The sequence below is a fragment of the Diadema setosum genome, chromosome 17 (assembly GCF_964275005.1).
Source record: "Diadema setosum chromosome 17, eeDiaSeto1, whole genome shotgun sequence".
Classification (NCBI taxonomy): Eukaryota; Metazoa; Echinodermata; class Echinoidea; order Diadematoida; family Diadematidae; genus Diadema; species Diadema setosum.
The window spans coordinates 26,213,683-26,237,669 of record NC_092701.1 but is presented as its reverse complement, the minus strand read 5'-3'; the positions used below and the strand labels follow the sequence as shown (position 1 = coordinate 26,237,669).

The 23,987-nt window shown below is 39.0% G+C and overlaps 1 protein-coding gene across 1 annotated transcript in view; it reads right to left on the bottom strand.

Moving 5' to 3' along the window:
• Window positions 1–23,987, bottom strand: part of LOC140240460 (complement factor H-like) — an 89,335-nt gene that overhangs the window by 6,550 nt on the left and 58,798 nt on the right. Inside the window, exons 22-27 of the mRNA XM_072320230.1 lie at window positions 23,985–23,987; window positions 20,373–20,570; window positions 10,346–10,519; window positions 9,338–9,589; window positions 7,184–7,375; window positions 1,058–1,159 (exon numbers count right to left, since the gene is read on the bottom strand). The exon at window positions 23,985–23,987 is cut by the window's right edge and continues 145 nt beyond it. Coding sequence (XP_072176331.1) covers window positions 1,058–1,159; window positions 7,184–7,375; window positions 9,338–9,589; window positions 10,346–10,519; window positions 20,373–20,570; window positions 23,985–23,987 — 921 coding nt within the window. The remainder of the gene's footprint in view (window positions 1–1,057; window positions 1,160–7,183; window positions 7,376–9,337; window positions 9,590–10,345; window positions 10,520–20,372; window positions 20,571–23,984) is intronic.

Sequence of the window (23,987 nt, the reverse complement as noted above, 5' to 3'; positions counted from 1 at the left end):
TGAAATGCTGTTGTATAAGAAATAGATATATAAAAATCCGTCAAAATACGCATGACACGATATGACATCATTTCGAAATTCTGTTGTGATGGTCAATTCGACGTAGGTCTAATCGTATACATGTGCATGACACACGTAATCCATTATCGTGTATGTACACTGTATATAATATATATACACACACATACATATACACACAATCAATATCAGACGAAGTTATTAAGCGAGCTATAGCTATTACACACAATCAGGATACTAGTAGTACTCGAATGTGCATTGCACAGAATCACGAAGAAAGTATTATGAATACTGTTACGACTGTGCAACACGAACTTTGTGTATGAAATAGCATTTAACATCACCTCGATTGTAACCATCTACTTCTTCCGCGTATTCTCGCCGTATACGTGATGCTGAAGTAGATTGAATTGAAACAAATTTTATCTAATATTTCCAGCAAGATTATTTTTATTATTTTGTAGATGAGATCAAAATGAATTGTAGTTCTTTGAAGGGACCGTGAATGCAAATATATTAGGTCATGCTCGGCATAACGTTTCCCTGCAATGTTTTATATTAATCATATCAGTGTACTTACCATGGAAACATGCAAGTTATGTTCAGTCTCAGAAAAGGTGCATCCCAATGCCTTTTGTTAATCATATCAATACTTTAGCAGTGTTTGACCAATGATTGTCAATAACAAAACCTTGTTGTATTCGTGTGTGTGTGTGTGTGTGTGTGATTGTGTGTGTGCGTATCCCAGTAATCTGAAGGAAGATAAAATACAAGCCAGTTTGCACGTATTTACATATTCCTTAGACCACGATGTTGTCAGCATATTCTGAATTAGCACAAGTCAACATACATTAAAAGCACTGCGAAGTTCCTTTAGGACATTACCTAGTCAGCTGCTAGTTGAACTCATAAAACGAGGTATAACAAACAAGGTAGACAAAATATCATGTTGGTACCAGATCGCTTTCGGCTTATCTGAAATTTCCAATACACAGGCCCAATATACGTATAATTCATATTCAAGTATCAATTTACAAACCATCATTCCAACCGGGGTTGCCGTCGGTAGTCAGAACATCATTCACCGTGATTGGAGTCCGGCCCGTCATGACATCAAACCCATCTGCCCTGGCAATTAGGACTAGTATGGGGAAAAACAAAAATAAAGCGTTAAAAGTGATCGCAATGAACGATTATCTGTAAGCCGGATTAAACTCTTGCGAGTATCCCTATTAGGGGGATAGTACAGTATTGGTTGAGGTGCATTAAAATTCAGCTTTTAACTTTTTGCAAGATTCTTAGCAACTGTTCAGCTTTTAACTTTTTGCAAGATTCTTAGCAACCACTGTATGGAATGTTAAAAAGCATACAACAAGAGGAAATCACAGTTTATTTGATGAAAATCGGTTTGAAATGGCTGTGATATCCAAAACAAAACAAAGCAATCCTAATAAAAGGTGAGTCCCACTTGTTATTAGGATCGCTTTGTTTGGGATATAATATCAGCCAGTTCACAAGCAATTTTCATCAAAATTTAATACACTTTAAATGAAATTACTCTTAGGGTATTATAAATAATCTCGTTCATATTTCATAGGATGTTTCTCATTTTCTCCAAAATCAATATACTAAAAACAAGTATCGTTTCAACCAAACTGTACTATCCCTTTAACACTACCTGATATATAGTCCAGCGGATATCTGGATATAGAACACATTTAGGGTGAATCATGCACATTATGGTAAAAGCACCATACTTGGTACACATGTACATGATGCCAATACAAGTCATTTCTGATATGGAAGCCACTCGGACTCTGCCTGTGGCAGCCGTGGCGGCCATTTTTCAAAATGGCCGCCATGTGATATAGCAATGCTGTGTATTTTGGAAACTATAAGCATGATTGTCGTGATTCTTGTACCAAAGTATAAGTTTTGAGGGTCAAGGATTCCAATAAAATAATTTTTGAGAGGATAAAACCATGGCAACCTACTTATTAGCGGCCATTTAAAAAAAAAAACAAACAAACCCATGGCTGCCGCTTTATATTCTATTCATATATCTTTAAAACCAATGGATGCATCTGCATGATTCTGGTACAAAAATATGTTTTTGAGGTTCAATTATTTAAATGGATACATCTTTTCGTGTATATAACCATCACATCCTATGTTTTGGCTACCATTTTAAAACATGGCCACCGCAATATATAGGCCTACTATACCGTAGGTCTTTGAAACTAATTGGGGTCAATGATTTTAAACAAGCATTTGTTATAAATAATAATAATAAGGTCTTATTTACCCATGGTAGCCTCTTCAGTGTTGCCATACTGCTCTACCATAGGGCCCTGTCATTATTATCACCCCAGCGATGATGAATAGAACTAACACATTTCATTTTCATGTTCATTTTGATAAATATGACTGCCGCACTTCATAGAGTATGCACACACACACACACACACACACACACACATTATATACAGTGTGGACTAGAATTAACGGAAACGCGAGTTTTCGCAAATATTTGCACATTTGCATTACTTTGATGCCAAAATGAATGACATAGAGTTATAGAGAATTTATCTAGAAGAAGAATGACACCAAACATGCCAAAATCATCCGATTTGGTAGAGTAGTTTTCATTCTACAGATGTTTTTGTAAAGACGGGTCGAGCGTAAGTTTCTTAACTCAATTCAACAAATTTCAGCATCGAACAAAAGCCACTGCCTTGGGAGACTAACAAAGAATTGAGACCGCACATCACAATGTGGAATGCTTGAATAGGATTATTGTCGAAAATCATTGACCTTCAAGTTGGGTAGTCTCCGCTGCTGAGCTTTGATAAAATACAGTAAGAAATTAATGATCAACAAAAACATGTCTAGAAAGAACAGTACTCAACCAAATTGGACAATTTCGTTTTGGGTTTGAAAAAACAAACAATCATTCGTTTCCGTTTTCTGAGGGGCCACACGTCCTTGTTTATATATATATATACATATATATATATAATTATATATATTGTATACGCACCCTCACTTGCCATATGTATTGTCCCATTGACAAGAATCGTTCACCTATTATTGGTAAATGAACCTCCTTTGTTGTTGCGGCGTTTAGTTCTTTATTGTTCATTGATTGTTGTTGATTGACCATACCTCTATCACATTCACTGTTCAAGTAGGTATTGAACATCACATAAGTACAATTGTTGCATACCTGGAATACTAAAGATAATTATGTTGAATATCAAAGGTAGAATAAATGGTGAGGATGGAATAGAAGACTCACCCCCCCCCCCATTTGGATGCATAGACAGAAGAGTACAATTAGTGTACTGTTATAGTTTCCAGCCTCAAAGACATGATTATTTCGTCTTATAAGACCTACTGATTTCTAAAGTTTGTTTTCAGTTCTTGTTCATTATTTCATAGCATGACCTTGTCAAAACTGTTACACAAAATTATAAGGAATCATATGAAGGAATCGAATGAGCTCTGACAAACCAAAACAATTAGTGTTCCTGATCATCCATTGATGAGCGGTGATGAACGTGAATGCATATATAGATGCAGGTGCGCTTTAGAGAACGTCTTCAGTATTTCTCCTAGTGCCGGTATAAGTAAGATCGATTTACTGAATATTTTATTCTGCAGTTTTATCTTCCAATAATTATGAACCTAAAAATGTGTATTTCTTTGAGGTTTTTCATAAATTAGCATAATTTTCTTGTGGCTTATATTTTGCTAGTTGACTCATGTGGAGCTGCAAATGACAATTAGATATTAACCTATAAAGATGTATTGTATAATACCTATATATATTTACTTTATCGTTTGATGTAAAAGATTCAGTCTAGTTGTAAGTATCAGAACAGCCTGGTCAATCATGGGTTTTTTTTTAGACATACATAATAATGTGTTTACATTTGATGTAAGTGACCCAAAAGGTTTTAGAAGTTTTCTCACACTTATAGTGTCATGTTTCCAAGGAAAACATATGTACTATATTGGTTGGAAACTATGATTTTCAGTCCATGCTCCTGGGACCGGAGAAAGCGAGAGTCTATATTTCTAGAAAATGTATAATCTTGATTGATATGTACTTCAGACATGAAATTGTGAAGATCATGTTTTTCACATACACTGTACACACAAAAATCCTATAAAGGAAGTTGAGCATATTTTCCAAAATGCTTACAAAGTTAACTATGCCCAGATGTGCCACTTTAGAATACTAAAAATGAGTGAACAAGTAATTGTTGACCCCTAAAACAAACGTTTACACCAGAATCAGTCCACAATGGGCATCCTGCTTTCATAACACTCGTACGCTATAGAACTGGAGGGAGGCCATACTTATTAAATGGCCGCCAAAACAAAGGATGTGACGAACCTATTCACTTTGCTAAAACATCATTATATTGAAAACCTTCACCCCAAAACTATATTTTTACACTTGAATCGTGATTATATCTTTTGAGTTCGAAGTTATGCAATATTCATTAACTGTTGTATGGCAGCCATATTCATTAAAATGGCCGCCGAAACGTAGGATGAAACGATTCATATTCACTAACAGTTGAATTTTATCGGAATCCTTGACCCCCAAAACATACAAGTTGGTACCAGAGTCATGACCCTTTGTCCATACGTTTTAAGGATATGTTATATCTAGCATGGTGGCCATATCTTTTCAAAATGGCGGCCAATAAGTAGGTTGCCATGGTTTTATACCCTCAAAAAATATCAGAAATGACTTTTATTGGCATCATGTACATGTTTACCAAGTATGGTTCTTTTACCAATAAGTATTTGATTTTTTTTTCTATATCCGCTGGATTAATACATGTACCTTCTGCTTCAAGACAATGGCTCCCATATCCCCCCCAAAACAAACAAACAAACAAACAAACCCATAAACAAACCACACACACACACACACACACACACACACACACACACACACAACAACAACAACAACCTTGTGCACCTGTGCATTGCTACGGTCGGTTAGCCTATCGCTGTCACTATGATTATGATTATGGGTAACACGTCACGGCTATCGCATTTGACATTGAAAACTCTCGTAGAAACGAGCTGTGTAATTTGCAAACTGAAGTGTCTGCTTTTGTCCTCGTTTTTGCCTTCTTTTACAAGCCGGTAAATCATCATAACTTGCTCCTCTGTATGACATGGCTCATCTTGCACTTGACTCTACATAATGAAGACTTGAGAAAAAAAAAAAAAACTCTATGCATAGTACTCGTTATCACATGCAGTCATTACATATTTCATAGACTTAAATACTACATTAATTTATACAGTTAACAGGAAATCGAAAGCCCAATACAAAGGAGCATCAATTGAAAGGAGCATTAATAGTAATATGTGTAGAACAAATCAGTGAAAGTTTGTGGAAAATCGGACAATCGAGTCAAAAGTTACATATTTTCAAAGTTTCGGTATACCATCATCGCTGGATAAGGAGATTACTACACTTCATGACGTAACTTTAGGCAACAATATAAAGAAAATACGCGGAAAATTCCACACACACACACACACACACACACACACACAAATCATGACAAGTGCACATTAATTTCATCGACTTGATTTTTACTGACATAAGATTATGTCGAGTGTAATATTATACAGTCTTTACTGTCTGAAGGAGGTAAGTGAAGTGCTCGTTTATTATTCTATAGATAAGTGAAAATGTGAATTTTATTTATTTATTTTATTTATTTTATTTCTAATCTTTTGTCAGGGTAGTCCATTCATCAATAAATAGTGGTCTTCCATGGAGCCCTGAATAATATTGATGAACATATGTACATTAAATAGCAAAACGTATATACAGAAGATGACATAATACCAGCATACTGTATATTGCAAAGTAACATAAAAAGTACATGCCACAGCAAGAGTTCACCAGAATGCCGAAATAACAATTAAAAACGCTATTATACAGGAATGATAAAGCCCAGAATGAATTTCGTGTGTTACTTACAAATAGCAACTTTGCTTAAACAATCTCTTAAATGAATATATGGAAGAAGCTGATCTAATTGAATGATCTAGCCTGTTCCATTCAAGTACAGAGGATACGATTGGGCTGCACTTGTGACAATCACAGCGAAATCTTGGCACACATAGATTTCCACTGTCTATTAGCCTTGTATGATGTTCATGTACATCACTAGGCTTAACTAAGTGCACCTGAAGGTACGAAGGTGCTAAGTTATGGACGCATTTATATATCATCATAACACGGCTGAAATCAAAACGTTTGTCTAGTGTCATCCATTTAAGACTTTTGAATAAATCAGCCGACGGTGTGTCATATGTTTTGTCCAAAATTATTCTTGCTGCCCTCTTTTGAATTTTTTCTAGCTTAGTTGTATGGTATTGAAATCTGTTTGACCAAACAACAGAACAGTAATCAAATTGTGGTAACACTAGACTATTACAAAGTAATTTTAGAGATTGTTGGGGCAAAAAGGCCTTCGCTCTCTTTATCATGCAGACACTTTTTTGGGTACGTTTGCATACATTTTCGATTTGTTTAGACCATTTCAGTTCTTCATCTATTAAAACACCTAAACATTTAGTGAACTGAACTCTTTTAATCCGACTACCATCTAATGAAATACTGAAATTTTCAATTTTCCCGAGATTAGCACGGGAGCCGATAATCATGACAGAAGTTTTGTCAGTGTTAAGGACGAGCCGATTTTTCTTAATCCACCCCATTACTTTATTTAGTGCAACAGTTATCTTTTCTTCTAAAACTGTTGCATCATTAGCACTGACAGTGAGGGTCGTATCGTCAGCGTACATATCTATAACACCTTCTGAAGTACACTCGGGTATAGACTGTTGACATATATCGAAAATAAAAGGGGACCAAGAATTGACCCTTGAGGTACACCCAATTTTCTTCGCCGAACTACACTTTCTAGCATAGTTTGGACTTTTTTCATTTTCTCTTAGTAGTTACTGACAATTCTGAATAAGATTGATCAAATGACATTGTAGGCCTACGTAATAACTGATTTAATGTCGACCATCCTTTTTTGTAAATCATACTTTTAGTGTTCGTCTTGCATGAAACAATGATGCATAAACTTTAATATGAGAATGTCTTTAGTACCTGCAGTGATGTTCTCGCACGAATCTTGCACCGTTACGGACTGACAGCCTCCTATGTTACAGAATTCAAGAGGTACCTCGCTGCTTTCAGTACTGATAACCTCAGTCGGACCATAGGCAGTGTTTGACGAAAAGGATGAGCCAGCACTCCCCAAGTCACTCTCGGAAACATCCAGGGGCGCCTCCGTTATACCTGTTGACCGACAAGCGTTTTCTTCTGATCAGAACATAGCACGGATGTGTACGCATGCGGAATGTTATTTTCGCGACGGGGACATTCAAAGAGAGAGAGAGAGAGAGAGAGAGAGAGAGAGAGAGAGAGAGAGAAAGAAGCCTATTCTGAGCATGCGCAGAATCGCGTTGCCTGAGTTTTCAATAGGCGTTCTGTAATACCGTATTTTTACTTCCGCTCAATTCACGACGTAGAGAGCTACTTGATCGATGCATCGTTCATATTATGGAGCGCCATTTTATATTTCATAGGTTGCGTCTCAGCGCAATCTAATGCTACTTTTCAGCACGACGCAGGGAAGAGGGGAACGTCCAGCTCTAGCGTCGTCTCAAACGTCCGCTCCCCAAATCTAAAGCTCCCTATTTTATCACCTTGCGGCAAATGGGTGTCACGAATTGTACCATACTCACAAATACAATGTTACGGAATGTTATGTTGTACCACCTTACGGCGAACGGGTGTCACGATCGAACTGTATGTAGGTCTGCCATGCTCATAATACAGTGAAGGCAAGTGAAAGGAGCTTCAAGCCCCCTGCTCCACATTTCTCCCCTCCATAATATTCCAATAACTCAAAAACGGATGGTCGGATTTCACTTGACTTGCAGGAAGTGTTTAAAATGAAGTAAGAAGGAAAAACAGATTCGGGGTCATGAAGGTCATAAGAGTATAAAGGACGTAATAAGACAATCTGATCAATTTCATTTGTATAATCCTTAAAAGCGGTGATGGCTGAAATCTATCAGGCACACCGTACCCGATATTAAATTGGAACTCTCTTCCTTCTTAAATTCGAATTCTAAATTCCATGTACTCTTTTAAGAAAGCTGAAAATATAATGTTGCTTTCTGGATATCAGTGATTTCGTTGCCATATAATTATGTAAGTGTGCTATACATCGAATTCTTTCGTGGACACATCGCTGCACTCAGTCTATTACGTAATTACCAACTATGGCCTGTTAGTACTATTGTTATTATTACTACTACTACTTTTATTATTATCATGATCATTATTATTATCATTATTATCTCACCTGTACAACGGTATCTTGCCATGCTTTGCTGATCAGTGATCAAGGTGATCTAACTTTGTGTAATACACTTGTTTAGTGAAAGCTGACATACCTCTCCTTTCCCATTTCCCTTCTTCTATCTTATTTCTACGCAAGTCATCCCTCCCTCCTATTTTCCCTACAATTTATCGTGAACGAGGGCTTCATGCAAATCAAGCTATGCTTAAGCTGTAGGCCTTCTGTTTCATTCATTGTATTGCTGCTGCGGTTTTCTGTACATTGTAAAGGCAATGTAGAAAAATCCTTTTAAAACAACCTATGCCTATATGCCACCAACAACGTATGAATAGATTTATAATATTAATGTGCATGCATGTACAATAATAAAACAGGAACCAATGAATCAAATCATGTCATATTAAATCAAATCAAATCAAAACAAATCAAATCAAATCAAATCAAATCAATAAGCAAGAATTGATAATCAGATGTTCACCAAACGTATTGTGTATAGATGTCCCGATACTGATGTGTGTTGAATATAGGCCTATACTGCGTACGAAATGGCAGCGATACTTTAATCACGGCTGCCTGGCGGAGGTCTGCTCTTTGTTATTAGATATAATTTATAAAGTGTAGGATTTGGATGTGAGCAATCAAACCCGACAACTGCATTGGGGGAGGGGTAGGTAAAGAGGGCATTTCTGTGTGTGTACGTGTAAGTTTGTGTATGAACTTAGATGTCTTTTTTGATCTTCGAGCCATCCCACTGAGTATGTCTTCGGTGTCATTAATAATGGATTGTATTGCATTCTTCAAGACGAATGTTTTGTCAGGTAAAACTATAGATATCAAATAAAGATTACTTGCAAAAAAAAGGAGGGACAGAAAGGATGAGAAGAACTTGCCCGAGTGACAAACATCCGGGCTTGAGGCCACATCTACCCCAGTCCGGGAGAGGCACGCTACTGCCTTCAGTCGACATAGACTTGGATAGAACTCCGCGTTCGTGCCGCAGACCTGGGGCTCTCCGCTTTCGGGTTCCGGACAATCGAATGGGCTGATGCATCCGCAGCTCGCACCTCCCGCGCGGTCCACAACGCACTTCTGCCACACCTCACACTCTATGTCGTCGCAAGGACTGGGGGGAGGCGGGATCTCTACGTTTCCAAAGCAGCCAAGAGTGTGTTGTTAATCAACGAGGAACCATTGTAAATGGCAATAATATTCATGTATTCACCATTCAGTACTACGTCAATAAACATTAATAATGGAACATACCTAGGTTGTCACCTGGAATATAAACTGAAGACAAAAGAAGGCATCCAGAATCGTGCCACAGTGTCATAAAAGAGATACTACAAATATCTTAATGTACGTGTTTATATATATAAACCAAAGACAGATACATATCACCACAAAAGTTAATAATAACGCACATATACAATGTACTTATCACTCCCCTCTCTATCTCTCCCTCTCTTTTCTCTCTTTCTCCCTCCCCTAACCCTAATCATAATCCTGAACCTATTCCTTAACCCTAATCTTTAATCTAACCTTATCACTAACCAGTATTTAGCGGGGAGGGGGGGGGGGGGAATTGCCCTGATATCCCCACAGGAATTCACACCACTCTATCGGCGAGGTGATGACCGTGAGTGATAAACACTCTTCAATAAGAAGCCCCGCTTAATGATACCATGTGCACACACCACAGACATTAGTCTTAACATGAGCATACGGAAATTGTACGAAATGCCCACAATAATTATGACATTTGGCGTTCAAATTACATGATGCATCAAAACAAGGTAGAACGTCGTATCTATCAGTATGGAAACTCTCCAGTCTGACAGGAGGTGAAACGAATGGTCAAACTAATGTAAAGCTGTATGTCATTTTCTATCACGCTTTACCATGGCATGTGGGCGGCTCGTGTGACCACTGTCCGTCCGATCCACAGGTGAGCAGCTCAGGTCCTCTTTTCTCGTAACCATAGTCGCAGTCGAATAGCGCCAGGTCACCTACGTCCACGCCTTCAGAGTGCATGTTGCCATTCGTCGGCGTCGACAGCTCTCTGCACTTTACCCCTGACAACGAGGAAGCAAAATAAAAAGAAAAGAACAATATGTAGATCAAAATGGAAAGTCGCAAAATGTGGAAATGTACTAACGGGTCCAATATAAGGGATCAACAGTTTGAAAGATGGACCGGCCAAAAAGTGTAATAATATATATATATATATATATATATATATATATATATATATATATATATATATATATATACATGGATGATTATGTAACGAAAAAACAATCCACACTCTGTAATTGTAACAACAACTACAACAACATCAAAAAACAACAGCAAAAACAACAAAAAACACCGGTTAATGTGGAGGTGGAAAAGAGTGCTTTACTGAAAAGTGGAGCTAGTACGACGTGGATCACTCAAGAACAACAACACACAAACAAAATAAAGCATACACACACAAAAAAACCCAACAACAACAAACAAACAAACAAACAAAAAAACCACCATGGACAGATACGATGCATAATACAACGTAGATATCTATACATTGTGTATGCAATCTTAAAATACTTCGACGCCACGTAACGAGAAACTCAATGACTCAAGCAATGAGATGATACAAGACCGTTCAAAGCAGAAACTCAATAATTGAACAGTCATTTAAAAAAAAATAATTGAACGTAGAATGGAAACAAAAATACCGTGGGTATAAGACGAAATGGGTTCAGCTTATCTGAAAGTAGGCGAACTGGTAATCAGGCCAAGTGACGATTGAACTAATGGTCATAAAACAAACTGGTTGTAGACGAAACGGCTATTAGACGAAGTTGAAATAGACCCAGTGAAAGATCGCACGCTTTTGAGGACCGTGGTTTTTCTACGGAAGTGGTTGAAAGTTCACCTTTATGAGCTCCTTTTGCTCCTAAAACATGATTTTGAGGTCAATCTGTCCACACGACTGTTTTGTTCCGTTATATTATCCTGGCGAATCACGATTCGAAAACATCTCTGAACCGTCATTTTAATCACAATTGGAAGTACGATTCAAATCACCCTCCGCAAATTTCTATTGCATTCACACTGCAAAAAATGTATAAATTGAAACATGTTCCTTGTGATGCTTCATTACAATCGCGTTTCAAATTACGCACTCTTGGTACGTCTGAAAATGGTCAAAGTCACGCCCATGGTTTAACTCCATAGTCATGGGCGTAAATCCCGGGGGGATGGGGGGATATATCCCCCCCCCCTGAAATGGAGGAGGGGGGTATGGCCTGTACAATCATCCCCCCCCCTGAAATTTGAGAAAAAAAATGGAGGAAGCAGAAATGTTATTGTATCAATTTTGGCATATTGCATGACGTTCGTACGCCCGCCTTCAGACAGGTAACAGAGCTGAACAGTATTCTATCTTGTAGGATAATGTACACATAATTTTCTCAAGCGCTCGCTCGCTTCTCTTGCTCGCGAAAAAAGTAATATCGACATAAGGTCGTTTGTTGTGAATGAGAAGGGCTTTAAGTTGTCTTGAACACTATGGGTTTAGTGGCAACTTAACGCCCTTATCATTCTCAACCGACGATTATGGTCCAGACGTTGACAACGTCAAATAGCATAGGCTTACACAGGGCTGCACACTAACCCATTTTTTCTGCCGGTCCAACCTGTCTCTGTCGGACCGGTAAATGCCCCGTTTTAACATTTTTTACCGGTCTGAACAGAAAATTTACCGGTCAACAACGACAACCTAAAAAATAAACTTATTTTCTCGTTTTTTATGGACGTACCCCCCCCCCCATGTACATTTTACAGATTAATATTTTTTTTTTTTTTACTTGCATTATCTATTGCACAAGAAATAAAAAAAAAGATAGGAAAAACTAGAATGTTTGTTTGTGAATTACAGTGTAAAATGATAATGAACAAAATTAGATTGTATCAAATGCGTTTGTGACTTTTTCTAAACATCGGCGCACGAACTTGCTGCGTAACCTGCTCTTGGTGGTCAGTTGGATTGCGACGATTTAATGAATTATTTTAGCTGTGAAATTTTCTGATGTACGCGCTCCAAGGAGTTCTTTATTTTTCGCCCGATAATCTATTCGCATTTGTGCATGCGTTCTTGAAAGGCACACGACATGCAGGACCGAATTTGCAATCCTTTTTGCGCCCATTTCCACCTCAAATATTAGCGGGATTGTGACGATTTCATAAATTACTTCGGCTGTAATATTTTATGATAACGCGCCAAAATGGGTTGAAAATGTGTCCTTCATTTTTTCCCGATAAACTCTTCGAATTTCGTAAGTGCGTTCTTAAAAAGATGCACCACATGGCCGAATTCATGATACTTTTTGCGCCTATTTCCACCTCAAATATTAGCGGGATTGTGACGATTTCATAAATTACTTCGGCTGTAATATTTTCTGATGCAAGCGCCAAAAGAGGTTGAAAATGTGTCCTTCATTTTTTCCCGATAAACTCTTCGAATTTCGTAAGTGCGTTCTTAAAAAGATGCACCACATGGCCGAATTCATTATACTTTTTGCGCCTATTTCTACCTCAAATAATCAGAGGGATTGTGACGATTTCATAAATTACTTCGTCTGTTATCTTCTATGATAACGGGCCGAAATGGGTTGAAGATGTGTCCTTTATTTTTTCCCGATAAACTCTTCGAATTTCGTAAGTGCGTTCTTAAAAAGATGCACCACATGGCCGAATTCATGATACTTTTTGTGCCTATTTCCACCTCAAATATTAGCGGGATTGTGACGATTTCATAAATTACTTCGGCTGTAATATTTTCTGATGCAAGCGCCAAAAGAGCTTGAAAATGTGTCTTTATTTTTTCCCGATAAACTCTTCGAATTTCGTAAGTGCGTTCTTAAAAAGATGCACCACATGGCCGAATTCATGATACTTTTTGCGCCTATTTCTACCTCAAATAATCAGCGGGATTGTGACGATTTCATAGATTACTTCGGCTGTAATCTTTTATGATAACGGGCCGAAATGGGTTGAAGATGTGTCCTTTATTTTTTCCCGATAAACTCTTCGAATTTCGTAAGTGCGTTCTTAAAAAGATGCACCACATGGCCGAATTCATGATACTTTTTGTGCCTATTTCCACCTCAAATATTAGCGGGATTGTGACGATTTCATAAATTACTTCGGCTGTAATATTTTCTGATGCAAGCGCCAAAAGAGGTTGAAAATGTGTCTTTATTTTTTCCCGATAAACTCTTCGAATTTCGTAAGTGCGTTCTTTGATGCACCATTTTTATGGCCGAATTCATGATACTTTTTGCGCCTATTTCTACCTCAAATAATCAGCGGGATTGTGACGATTTCATAAATTACTTCGGCTGTAATCTTTTATGATGCACGCGCCAAAATGGGTTGAAAATGTGTCCTTTACTTTTTCCCGATAAACTCTTCGAATTTCGTAAGTGCGTTCTTAAAGATGTTCCACACAGCCGAATTCATGATACTTTTTGCGCCTATTTCTACCTCAAATATCAGCGGAATTGTGGCGATTTCATGAATTACTTCGGATGTAACTTTTTGTGATGCACGCACCGGCTAGAATGGTTGAAAATGCGATCTTTATTTTTCTCCCCATAATCTCTTCGCATTCCGTACATGCGTTCTTGAAAGGTATACGACACGGCGGAATTCACGATCCTTTTTGCGCCTATTTCTACCTCAAATATCAGCGGGATTGCGATGATTTTATGAATAACTTCGGCTGTAATCTTTTATGATAACGCGCCAAAATGGGTTGAAAATGTGTCCTTTATTTTTCCCGGATAAACCCTTCGCATTTCGTAAATGCGTTCTTAAAAGATATACGACACGGCCAAAAATCATGATTCTTTTTGCGCCTATTGTTTCCTCAAACTTCAACGGGATTGCGATGATTTCATGAATTATTATTCGGCTGTAATCTGTATGACGCACGGGCCAAAAGGGGTTGAAAATGTGTCCTTTTTTTTTTCCCAATAATCTCTTCGCATTTCGTACTTGCGTATACGACACGGCCGAATTCACGATCCTTTTATCGCCTATTTCTACATTGAATATCAACCGAATTGTGGCAATTTCATGAATTACTTCAGATGTAATCTTTTGTGATGCGCGCACCAACTAATAGAATGGTTGAAAATGCGTTCTTTATTTTTCTCCCCATAATCTCTTCGCCTTCCGTACATGCGTTCTTGAAAGGTATACGACACGGCCGAATTCACGATCCTTTTTGCGCCTATTTCTACCTCAAATATCAGCGGGATTGCGATGATTACATGTATAACTTCGGATGCAATCTTTTATGATACACGCGCCAAAATGGGTTGAAAATGTGTCCTTTATTTTTCCCCGATAAACTCTTCGCATTTCGTAAATGCGTTCTTAATAGATACACGACACGGCCAAAAATCATGATTCTTTTGCGCCTATCGTTTCCTCAAACTTCAACGGGATCGCGATGATTTTATGAATTATTATTCGGCTCTAATCTTTATGATGCACGGGCCAAAAGGGGTTGAAAATGTGTCCTGTATTTTTCACCCAATAATCACTTCGCATTGCGTACATGCCTATACGTCACGGCCGAATTCACGATCCTTTTAGCGCCTATTTCTACATTAAATATCAGCGGGATTGCGATATGTCATTAATTATTTCGGCTGTTATCTTTTGTGATACATTCACCAGAAGGGTTGAAAATACGTTCTTTATTTTTCTCCCGATAATTTCTTCGCATTTGTACATGCATTTTCAAAATTATACATTGCATGAAGGGCCGAATTCGATATTCTTTTTGCGCCTATTATTGTTTACTCAAATTCCAACGGGATTGCCAAATTTTCATGAACTACTATTCGGCTGTAATCTATATGATGCAGTCGCCAAAAGGGGTGAAAATGTGTCCTTTATTTTTCTCCCGCTAATCTTTTCCCATTTCGTACATGCGTTCACATTCACGATCCTTTTTGCGCCTATTTCTACCTGCAAATATCAGCGGGATTGTGGCGATTTCATGAATTACTTCGGATGTAATCTTTTGTAATGCACGCACCAGAAGGGTAAAAATGTGTTTTTTATTCTTCTCCCGACAATCTCGTCGCATTTGTGCATGCGTTTTTGATGAACAACACGGCATGCAGGACTGAATTCAAGATCCTTTTTGCGCCTATTATTTCCTCAAATTTCAACGGGATTGCGTTGATTTCATGAATTGTTATTCGGCTGTAATCTTTTATGATGCACTCACCAAACTGTTTCCTTTATTTTTTTTTTTCTCCTCTATAATCTCTTCGCATTTCGTACATCATAAGCTTTTGAAAGATACGACGCGGCCGGTCGTATTCATGATCCTTTTTGGGACGATTTCTACCTCAAATATGTAAGCGGGACTGCCATGATTTCATGATTTTTTTTTTCTCCCTAGTATTATCTCTTCACATTTTGTGCATGCGTTCTTAAAAAGTTCACGGAAGGGCCGATTTCGTGATCCTTTTTTTGCGCCTATCTTCATTATGAGACCATTCTGAGCGAATGAAAATATTCATTTGTGAAATGACTGTGTAAAATGAAAATAAACGCAATCAGATCCATTTACTGTATCGCTGAATATCGAATGTGTTTTTACTTTTTCTAAAAATCGACACTAATATATTAGTTCTAACATAACTGCCACGCTGCAGCGAAGCCGGGATCGGATCGATCTTGCGTTAAAAATCATGAGTAAAATGACCCAGAAATGCGTGCGCTTCTATCAATGCTTCTTGTCTGGCATGACCGCCGATCGCAAGCAATCGAAAAGCAGTTACACTGTATACATGCTTTGCACGTATTGCATTGCATGCAGTGCGTGAGCAGCGCCAAATGCGCAAGCTAGCGCGACTCCGATAACTGGTCGACTGCTAGTGCTCAAAACTAATCCCGTTTACTGTACAAATTGCACCGGTAGACATAAACGAAAACTTGCGTAAAACTTGTTGAACAGTGCGATATCTTGCATTCTGTTTCTCCCTGATCGGGGCTGCTCTTTTTCTTTCTACTGACCCCACCAATGTTTGTTTATTTTTTTTTTGTTTTGTTTTGTTTTGTTTTTTTTTTTACTGGTCACGTCGGACCGGTAACTTGTGGATTTCCTGAAAAGTTACCGGTCCGACAGTGACTTTTACCGGTCTTTGACCGTCGGACCGGCGCCAGTGTGCAGCCCTGGCTTACATGTAAACATGCTATGACGCGAGCAACTCGGGACCATCTGTAAATTATGTACGAAACCAAACAAACAATAACAAAAACTATACTGCCATAATTGAACCCCCCCCCCTCCATTTCCTGAATCATTCCTGAAACGATGATGACTCTTGATACACCTATGGGCATACCCAGGGATGATCAGGGGCGTCGAATCTATCTCGGGGGAACCTACGGTACCTACCTTACCTACGGAAATGTTGGGGGCAGACAAATCATTTGTCCCCAAGCAATTCCCGAGACGAGGACAAATCTCAAACTTTCTTTATGGAAAATTGTCCAACTACCGCCAGAACTATGCACCGGATCGTTGAATTGCAATCGGAAATATGCAAAAGCTCCGCTACTGGGTCCCTTTCGATAGACTTTACTTTTGAGATTGACGTATTTCCTATATATTTTATCAAAGAGTGTGCAGCAGATCTTTCACTTACAGAAGCTCCCTCATATGCAGAGGCGTCGACGGAGGGGGAGGGGGATGGTTCCCCCATAAAAGTATTGGGGACAAACATATCATTTTGCTCCTCCTCGTAACTCCCGAGATGTGGAAATGTTTTTTCTTTTAAGATAGAAAACTGTCTAAATATTTCACCCGAAGATGGCTGAATTTCAATTCTGAAAATACAAAATCTCCCTCGGGAAAGAGGGGGATAGGCCTAACCCATTCCACACCCTCCCCTTTCAGTCCTTTCTACTTAATACACTTTAGATTGACAGATTTTAAAATGTTTCTTATAAAGTGTGTGCACCAGGTCTGTTACTTCAGTTTAAAAAATGCAAATGTTCCGTGGGTGGGAGGAGATATCTAGATACTTTCAATTACCGGAGGGTTACCCCCCCCCCCCCAAAAAAAAAAAAGTATACACTTCTGGGATTGAAATTTTCCCAGTTTACATCATAAATGTGTTTACAAGATATTTTCATCTGAATTCCACAAATGCAAAAGCACCCTCGTATGCAGGGGCGTCGATCCTGGAGGACGGGGAGCGCGGACGGGGGAATAGGGGAGGGGCAAACATATCATTATGATCCCCAATGATTTCCTATTTTGACTAAAATGAGGAGAAAGCAAGAGCATATCGAAATTTTTTTCTTGAAATTGTTCAGAGGCAGCTTTTTAAGATTTTCCGGAATTCTGGAGTTCCAAATATTAGATCCATGAAACCTTATTGACTGTTTTTGGGCACGAGTTGTTCGGAAACAGAATGGATAAATAATGAAATGATGCCGTGTGTTTTTTGAGTGAATTTCATTACAACGTTTGAAATAATCTATAAAAACAGATGGAAGTATATTGTGAATACACTTAAACATAAAAATTCCAATCTTGTACAAAACCAAATCAGACAGAGATAAGACGCCGAGGCGTCGAAATAGATCATGTGTATGCGCACGATAATGTGAGCCAGCGCAAAGACGAATAATCTGTTTCTGTAACACCACTAGTCTCTTTAAAAGGTAGACAGATGCACGACCCCATATGAGGTTACAGTAGTTATAGTAAGGTAATATAGTGGTGTTGTACAGTGCATGCAGGGCATTTAATGGTAACATAGTACGTAGCTTATGCAGAACACCAATATTCATGCTTATCAGTGGAAGAATTAATACAAGAATTTTATTTAAATGATACCATTTAAGGCGAATTGTTCAATAATAATCGACATCAAAATATTCTACTACCATACACAAGTGGGACTGTTTCAAAATGCAAAAAGTTCTCACCATGGGAGGGGGAACATCCCCCTCCCACACCCTCCCCCTCCCCCTCCCATCCCCCTCCCTCCCTTGCTCGCTCCGCTCGCTCGGGTTCGGTCGCGTTCATGATATTAAGTGTAAGAATTGATACAAGAAGTTATTTCAAATGATACCATTTTATAGCCAAATTGTTTTAAAATAATAGACATTAAAATATATTGCTACCTTAAGCAAGTGGGACTGTTTCAAGTCGACAAAACGCGCAAAAACATGCATCAAATTACACCATGTACAACATGAAAATGCAAAACTTTCTCACCGTGGGAGGGGGAACACACCGTCCCCCTCACCTCCCCCCCCCCCCCCCACTCGCGTTCGGTCGCGTTCGTGATATTCAGTGTAAGAATTAATACAAGAAGTTTATCTAAATAATACCATTTTATAGCCAAATTGTTTAATAACAATCGACATCGAAATATGTTGCTACCTGAAACAAGTGGGACTGTTCCAAGTCGACAAAACGCGCAAAATCATGCATCAAATTGCACCATGTACAACATCAAAATGCAAAAAGTTCTCACCGTGGGGAGTGGGGACGCCCCCCTACCACCCCCTCCCCCTCGCTCGCTCCGCTTGCACGGGCTCGGTCGCGTTCATGACATTCAGTGGAAGAATTAATAAAAAATTGCACCATGTGCAACAGTCTCACCATGGGAGGGGGAACACCACCTCCCACACCCTCCCCCTCTACCCCCCCCCCCCACACACACACACCTCCCTCGCTCGCTCCGCTCGCTCGGGCTCGGTCGCATTCATGATATTCAGTGTTAGAATTAATACAAGAAGTTTATTTAGATGATACCATTTTATAACCGCTCCCCCTATACAAGATCAAATCCTGGCTACGCCGGTGATAGGCCCCACGATTTAATAGGCCTTCACAGTGATGTCGCACAGGCGGAGCAAGAGCTGAAATACAACGATGTAGTAATTCAATTATCTATGGATATTTCTTTTTCTTACTTGTTTTTTGATAGGAAAAAAAATCCCAAATTTCACCAAAAGTGTGCACCAGATCGCTGAATTTCAGGTCTGAAAATGCAAAATCTTCCTCGTGTGGGAGGGGGCCCCCGCTAGGTCGCTCCGCTCCCTCGCACAGATATTCCAACTCCAAGTCCCTCCCCCACCCACCATCATTGAAACGGAACGATGCCCCTGGGATGATTGCTTTATTGACTTAAATAAAGAAAATTGAAGAATATAGTTAATAGCTACAGGAAAATATCTACTACGTTATTATTACACACAAAGAAATGGATATCCATATTACCATTTTACTGAATTTAATTGGGCATTATTCAGGGCTGCGCTACGTTTTTGAAGGGGGGGGGGGGGTGTCAAAATCGCCTGTCAGTCAAGAAGAAAGAACATCAAAAGACAAGAAAAAAAAAAACCCAACAAAAACGTCTTCATACTTCTTTCCGCCGAAAGTCGGCTGACAAGCAAAAAAAAACAAACAACAACAACAACAAAACAACAACAAACAAACAAAAACAAGAATAAGTCTCCATATTTTTGCTGCCACTTCCCTCCCACTTTGCACGCAAAAGAGTGGGACATTCGATCCCTGTAAAGTGTGTGTGTGTGTGTGTGGGGGGGGGGGGGGGGGGAAACCAAGCTTCTCTCCCCGCCCCCCCCCCCCCCCCCCCCACCCAAGGGCTGCACCGGTCCGGTTATGGGCTTGTAATCGTTGTGATGGTGACTATCGCCGATCATCCCCCACTCCCCCAGTACGGATTTACGCCGTTGTCCATAGTACATGTATTAAAGAAGCACAAAGAGGCACAGTTTTTACATGCCCGTGCCCGAAAAAAAAAAAAAAAAACACAACAACAACACACACACACACACACACAAAACGTAGCATGGAAACATCCTCACGTTCACATCGCGGCGTCGGATGAGACCATTCGCCGAGAACACACGTCGTGTTGTTGGCACCGTTCACTTGGTATCCATCTCGACATTCAAAAAGCATCGTTTTCGTCATCGGATAACCGTCCGAATCCCAACCCGTTCCCCCTTCGGGATCTACTACTCTTCCATAGGCTGGCCAAGAAGGAGTTGAGCATCGGTACTCTTAAAGATAGGAGGGTATAAAAAAACAACAGTAGCGAATAGATGATAAATTAGACATCACAGAACCACTGAACTAGCACATTGCACTATAGCTGATAGGATGCTAATACAAGGGCTCTTCTGAAGCTGTTAGCAGCCAGGGGCAGGACCATGCAAGAGTCTGTTTCATAAAATTCACAGTCGCTCATTATTATGTAGCTATGCAGAGAAGTAAAATCCATTTCTTGAAGTTTCCCTGAAGTGTGTCTTACGAACGAAAAGTATCTCATTGTTATGGACCCCTGCATGCGGTTGCTGCAAAACGTGTGACCCGTCTGTCTCCACAGAGCACTCGAATGCTCCAAATTTGGCGTGTTATATGGTATGGTTTGGTTCGCTATCGGGGCCTTAAGCGGAATTGTATGTAGCCTTTTGTCAAGGCCCTCTCGCTGTATGGTGAAAAGAGCCCAGCTGAGTGGGGTTGCGCGCTGGCGCGCTCGGCTGGGCTCGCTTCGCTCGCCCATTACAGCGAGAGGGCCTTGACAAAAGGCTAAATTGTATGCGGCCATGGCCCTTTTCTTGACGTCACCACTAGTAAGTCTTAACATAAATCTCAGAATGGCCAAAGAATGGCTTATACGTAGCTATGAGACACTTTCAAATCCGCATTAAGTCTCTCACAGGTGTGTCTTATGAGCCAAAAGCCTCTCATAAGACTTTCATGACACGAACCCTTGTTTCAGCTTACTATGACCTAAATAATGTGGACGAAACCAGGAAGGAAGAGATACTATAATGTATAGTCGACAAGAGTAAACTTGATTCGTAAGTCACAATGAAACCCTGATAACATTTGAAACCATAAAGCTGAGAAATTGTCGAATATGAGGATTTCGGCAGGAAATATGACAATATTGAGGTTTGCTGAAAAGACAGAAAATATGCTTTTGCGTTTACCTCCTCTCCATATTTCATATTTTAGAAATTTGTTGAAACATGAAACAAAGCAAGTTCCCTCGTACGGTACTGTAATCTGCTTTGTTTCAATTTGCGAATGAATTAGACATTAGGTTTTTATCTATGTATGAGACAAGATTTAGACTATGTTCTGACGCAGTGGGAATTTGTGATGTTCAAGGAATATTAACCTTAAACAAAATAATGTAAATTCAGTGAGTGCATTAGCCACAACATGAAGTTTGGGGGAAATCGTTCAAATGATTCAAAAGTAATTACTACATTTTGTTTGTTTCCAATCAAATTTATGTGCCGTAATTGCTGGACGGGAAGGCTATATTTTTATGATATCATAAAGAGTACCAAGAAAACGTGAATAGAATTCCAGACATAGTGAGCTTTAGATTTTGACGCGCGGACGTTCAGGGGCATGCGCAGAAGCGCGTGTCCAGTCGATCTATTTTTAGCTTGCGTCGCCTGAGTTTTTTACTACGCGTACTGGGCTATTTTTACGTCCGCACAGTTTGCAACGTACAGAACTACGGTCTTCATGCACCGAAATTATGAGCGTGCGATTTTTATTTTTTATACGTTGCGTCCCAGCGTAATCTAAAGCTACTTTTCAACGCGACGCAAGGGAGAGGAGAACGTCCAGCGCACTCGTCGTCTCAGTCAAAATCTATAGCTCTCTTTTTTCAGTTTTCTGACATATAATGAAGGATATCTTGACTTGACTTTTCTTGACTATCACGACGTACTATTGAAAAAAAAAAATCTACCATTTGCGAGAGGCAAAGCGGGTGCAATTCACAATAAGGTCGTCAGTCCAGTCATACCATTCCTATGCTGACGATCTCTCTGAAGATCAAAATGTAGGTCTACTGCCTTTAATGATTTATGCAACCATAAATACTTTACAATTATACTGCAATGTGCATGAGAAAAGAAAATAACACAGAATGGATCAAGAATAATATCATAGGCAAACATTAGACCATGGGAAAGATAGATGATACTTAACAAATAAAGATATATATTATATGTACCGGCAAAAAAAGGTTATCTTTAAAGAAAAAATAAATATAAAGAAGTGAGAGGTCCACTAAAAGCATGCTTGTTCATTGTGAACCACTCAAAAGATTCCATGGGAATATCTAATCAAAAATACTTAGCACATGAAAACAGGACGAAACAGAACAGGAGAAACAGGATGTACGCGTTTTGTCGAGAGAAACAGAATAAATGCAAACAAACAAACAAACAAACTTGTCTTCTTCTGAAGGCACTGAAAATTATGGTACACGTAACCATGAACAGTAACAAGTTAACTCTGGAACTCTCTGTGCATTGTACCGTGGTTATATTGTAAAGTCATGTATTGTTGACTCCTTCCTATCCAGCGATACGAAGTTTTGAAATTCATCTATTTTGATCACGGCTATAGTGCAAATTTATCTTAACTTTACTGATGTCCTCCATTAATATTTCTACATGACTGGGAACCCAGATATTTCGCTTTTAATTCAGTTCGTATAATATGATGAGGGGAATTTGTCATTCTGTACCAAGCGAACGTTCCGATTTTTCGGAAAAAGGGTTGCAGTTTAGGGTCTCAATTCCATTGGAAAAATCCATAGAAATTGTTGAAAAAAATAATTAGGATGGTTCTCACATCTTTCCCCAACAATTCTGAAGTATGGTCCCGAACAGGGTTAGTTTTTAAAAAACCCGGAAATTTTAGAATATGGGTAGTACGACTTCTTGGTGTCTGCCCCAATTCTCCCGAATGTGCTTACTGTGCATGTTTAGGTGAAAAACACACCGGACTGGCTATTTTTTGTTTTTTCGCATGGAAGTACATCTTCTTTGATATATTCAGCATGGAAAAGTATCTGGGACATTCCATTCCGTGCAAGGGCTGAAATTGTGGACGCTCTTCACCTCGGAACTTGTTTTTTTTTTTTTTTTTAGTACGTATTAGTACTATTACTACTATTAGTATTAGGGGTAAGTATATATTCCCTTCCAAACACCTGTAAAAGGGCGTAATTTTGATGGCGTCTCTTCCTAATAGGGGATCACAATATTCTGAACCCATTCTTATCCCTAAAGGGTGTATCTACAATGTAACAATTTGGAACAAGCATAATGTATGGTTGACCAGCTGAGTGGGGGGAGGGGGAGGAGGGGGAGGACATCTTTTTTTTTTTTTTTTTTTTTTTTGGTTACAACTTGTTCTTACTTCGATTGCAGTGATGGTATCAAACAATAATGTAATCATTCATTTCAAATTGAAAGTGAAAATAATATGCAATGCGTCTGTAAGCTTAAGTAGACCAATTGGCCATTATTGAACTATAGTAGGATAACACTTTGTAGTAAAGGAATAGTAACAAAGGGAAGGGGCATTATTAAATTCATATGATATCATATGATAATATTATGATACTTAAACATCATGGTCTACATGCGTCTTACCTC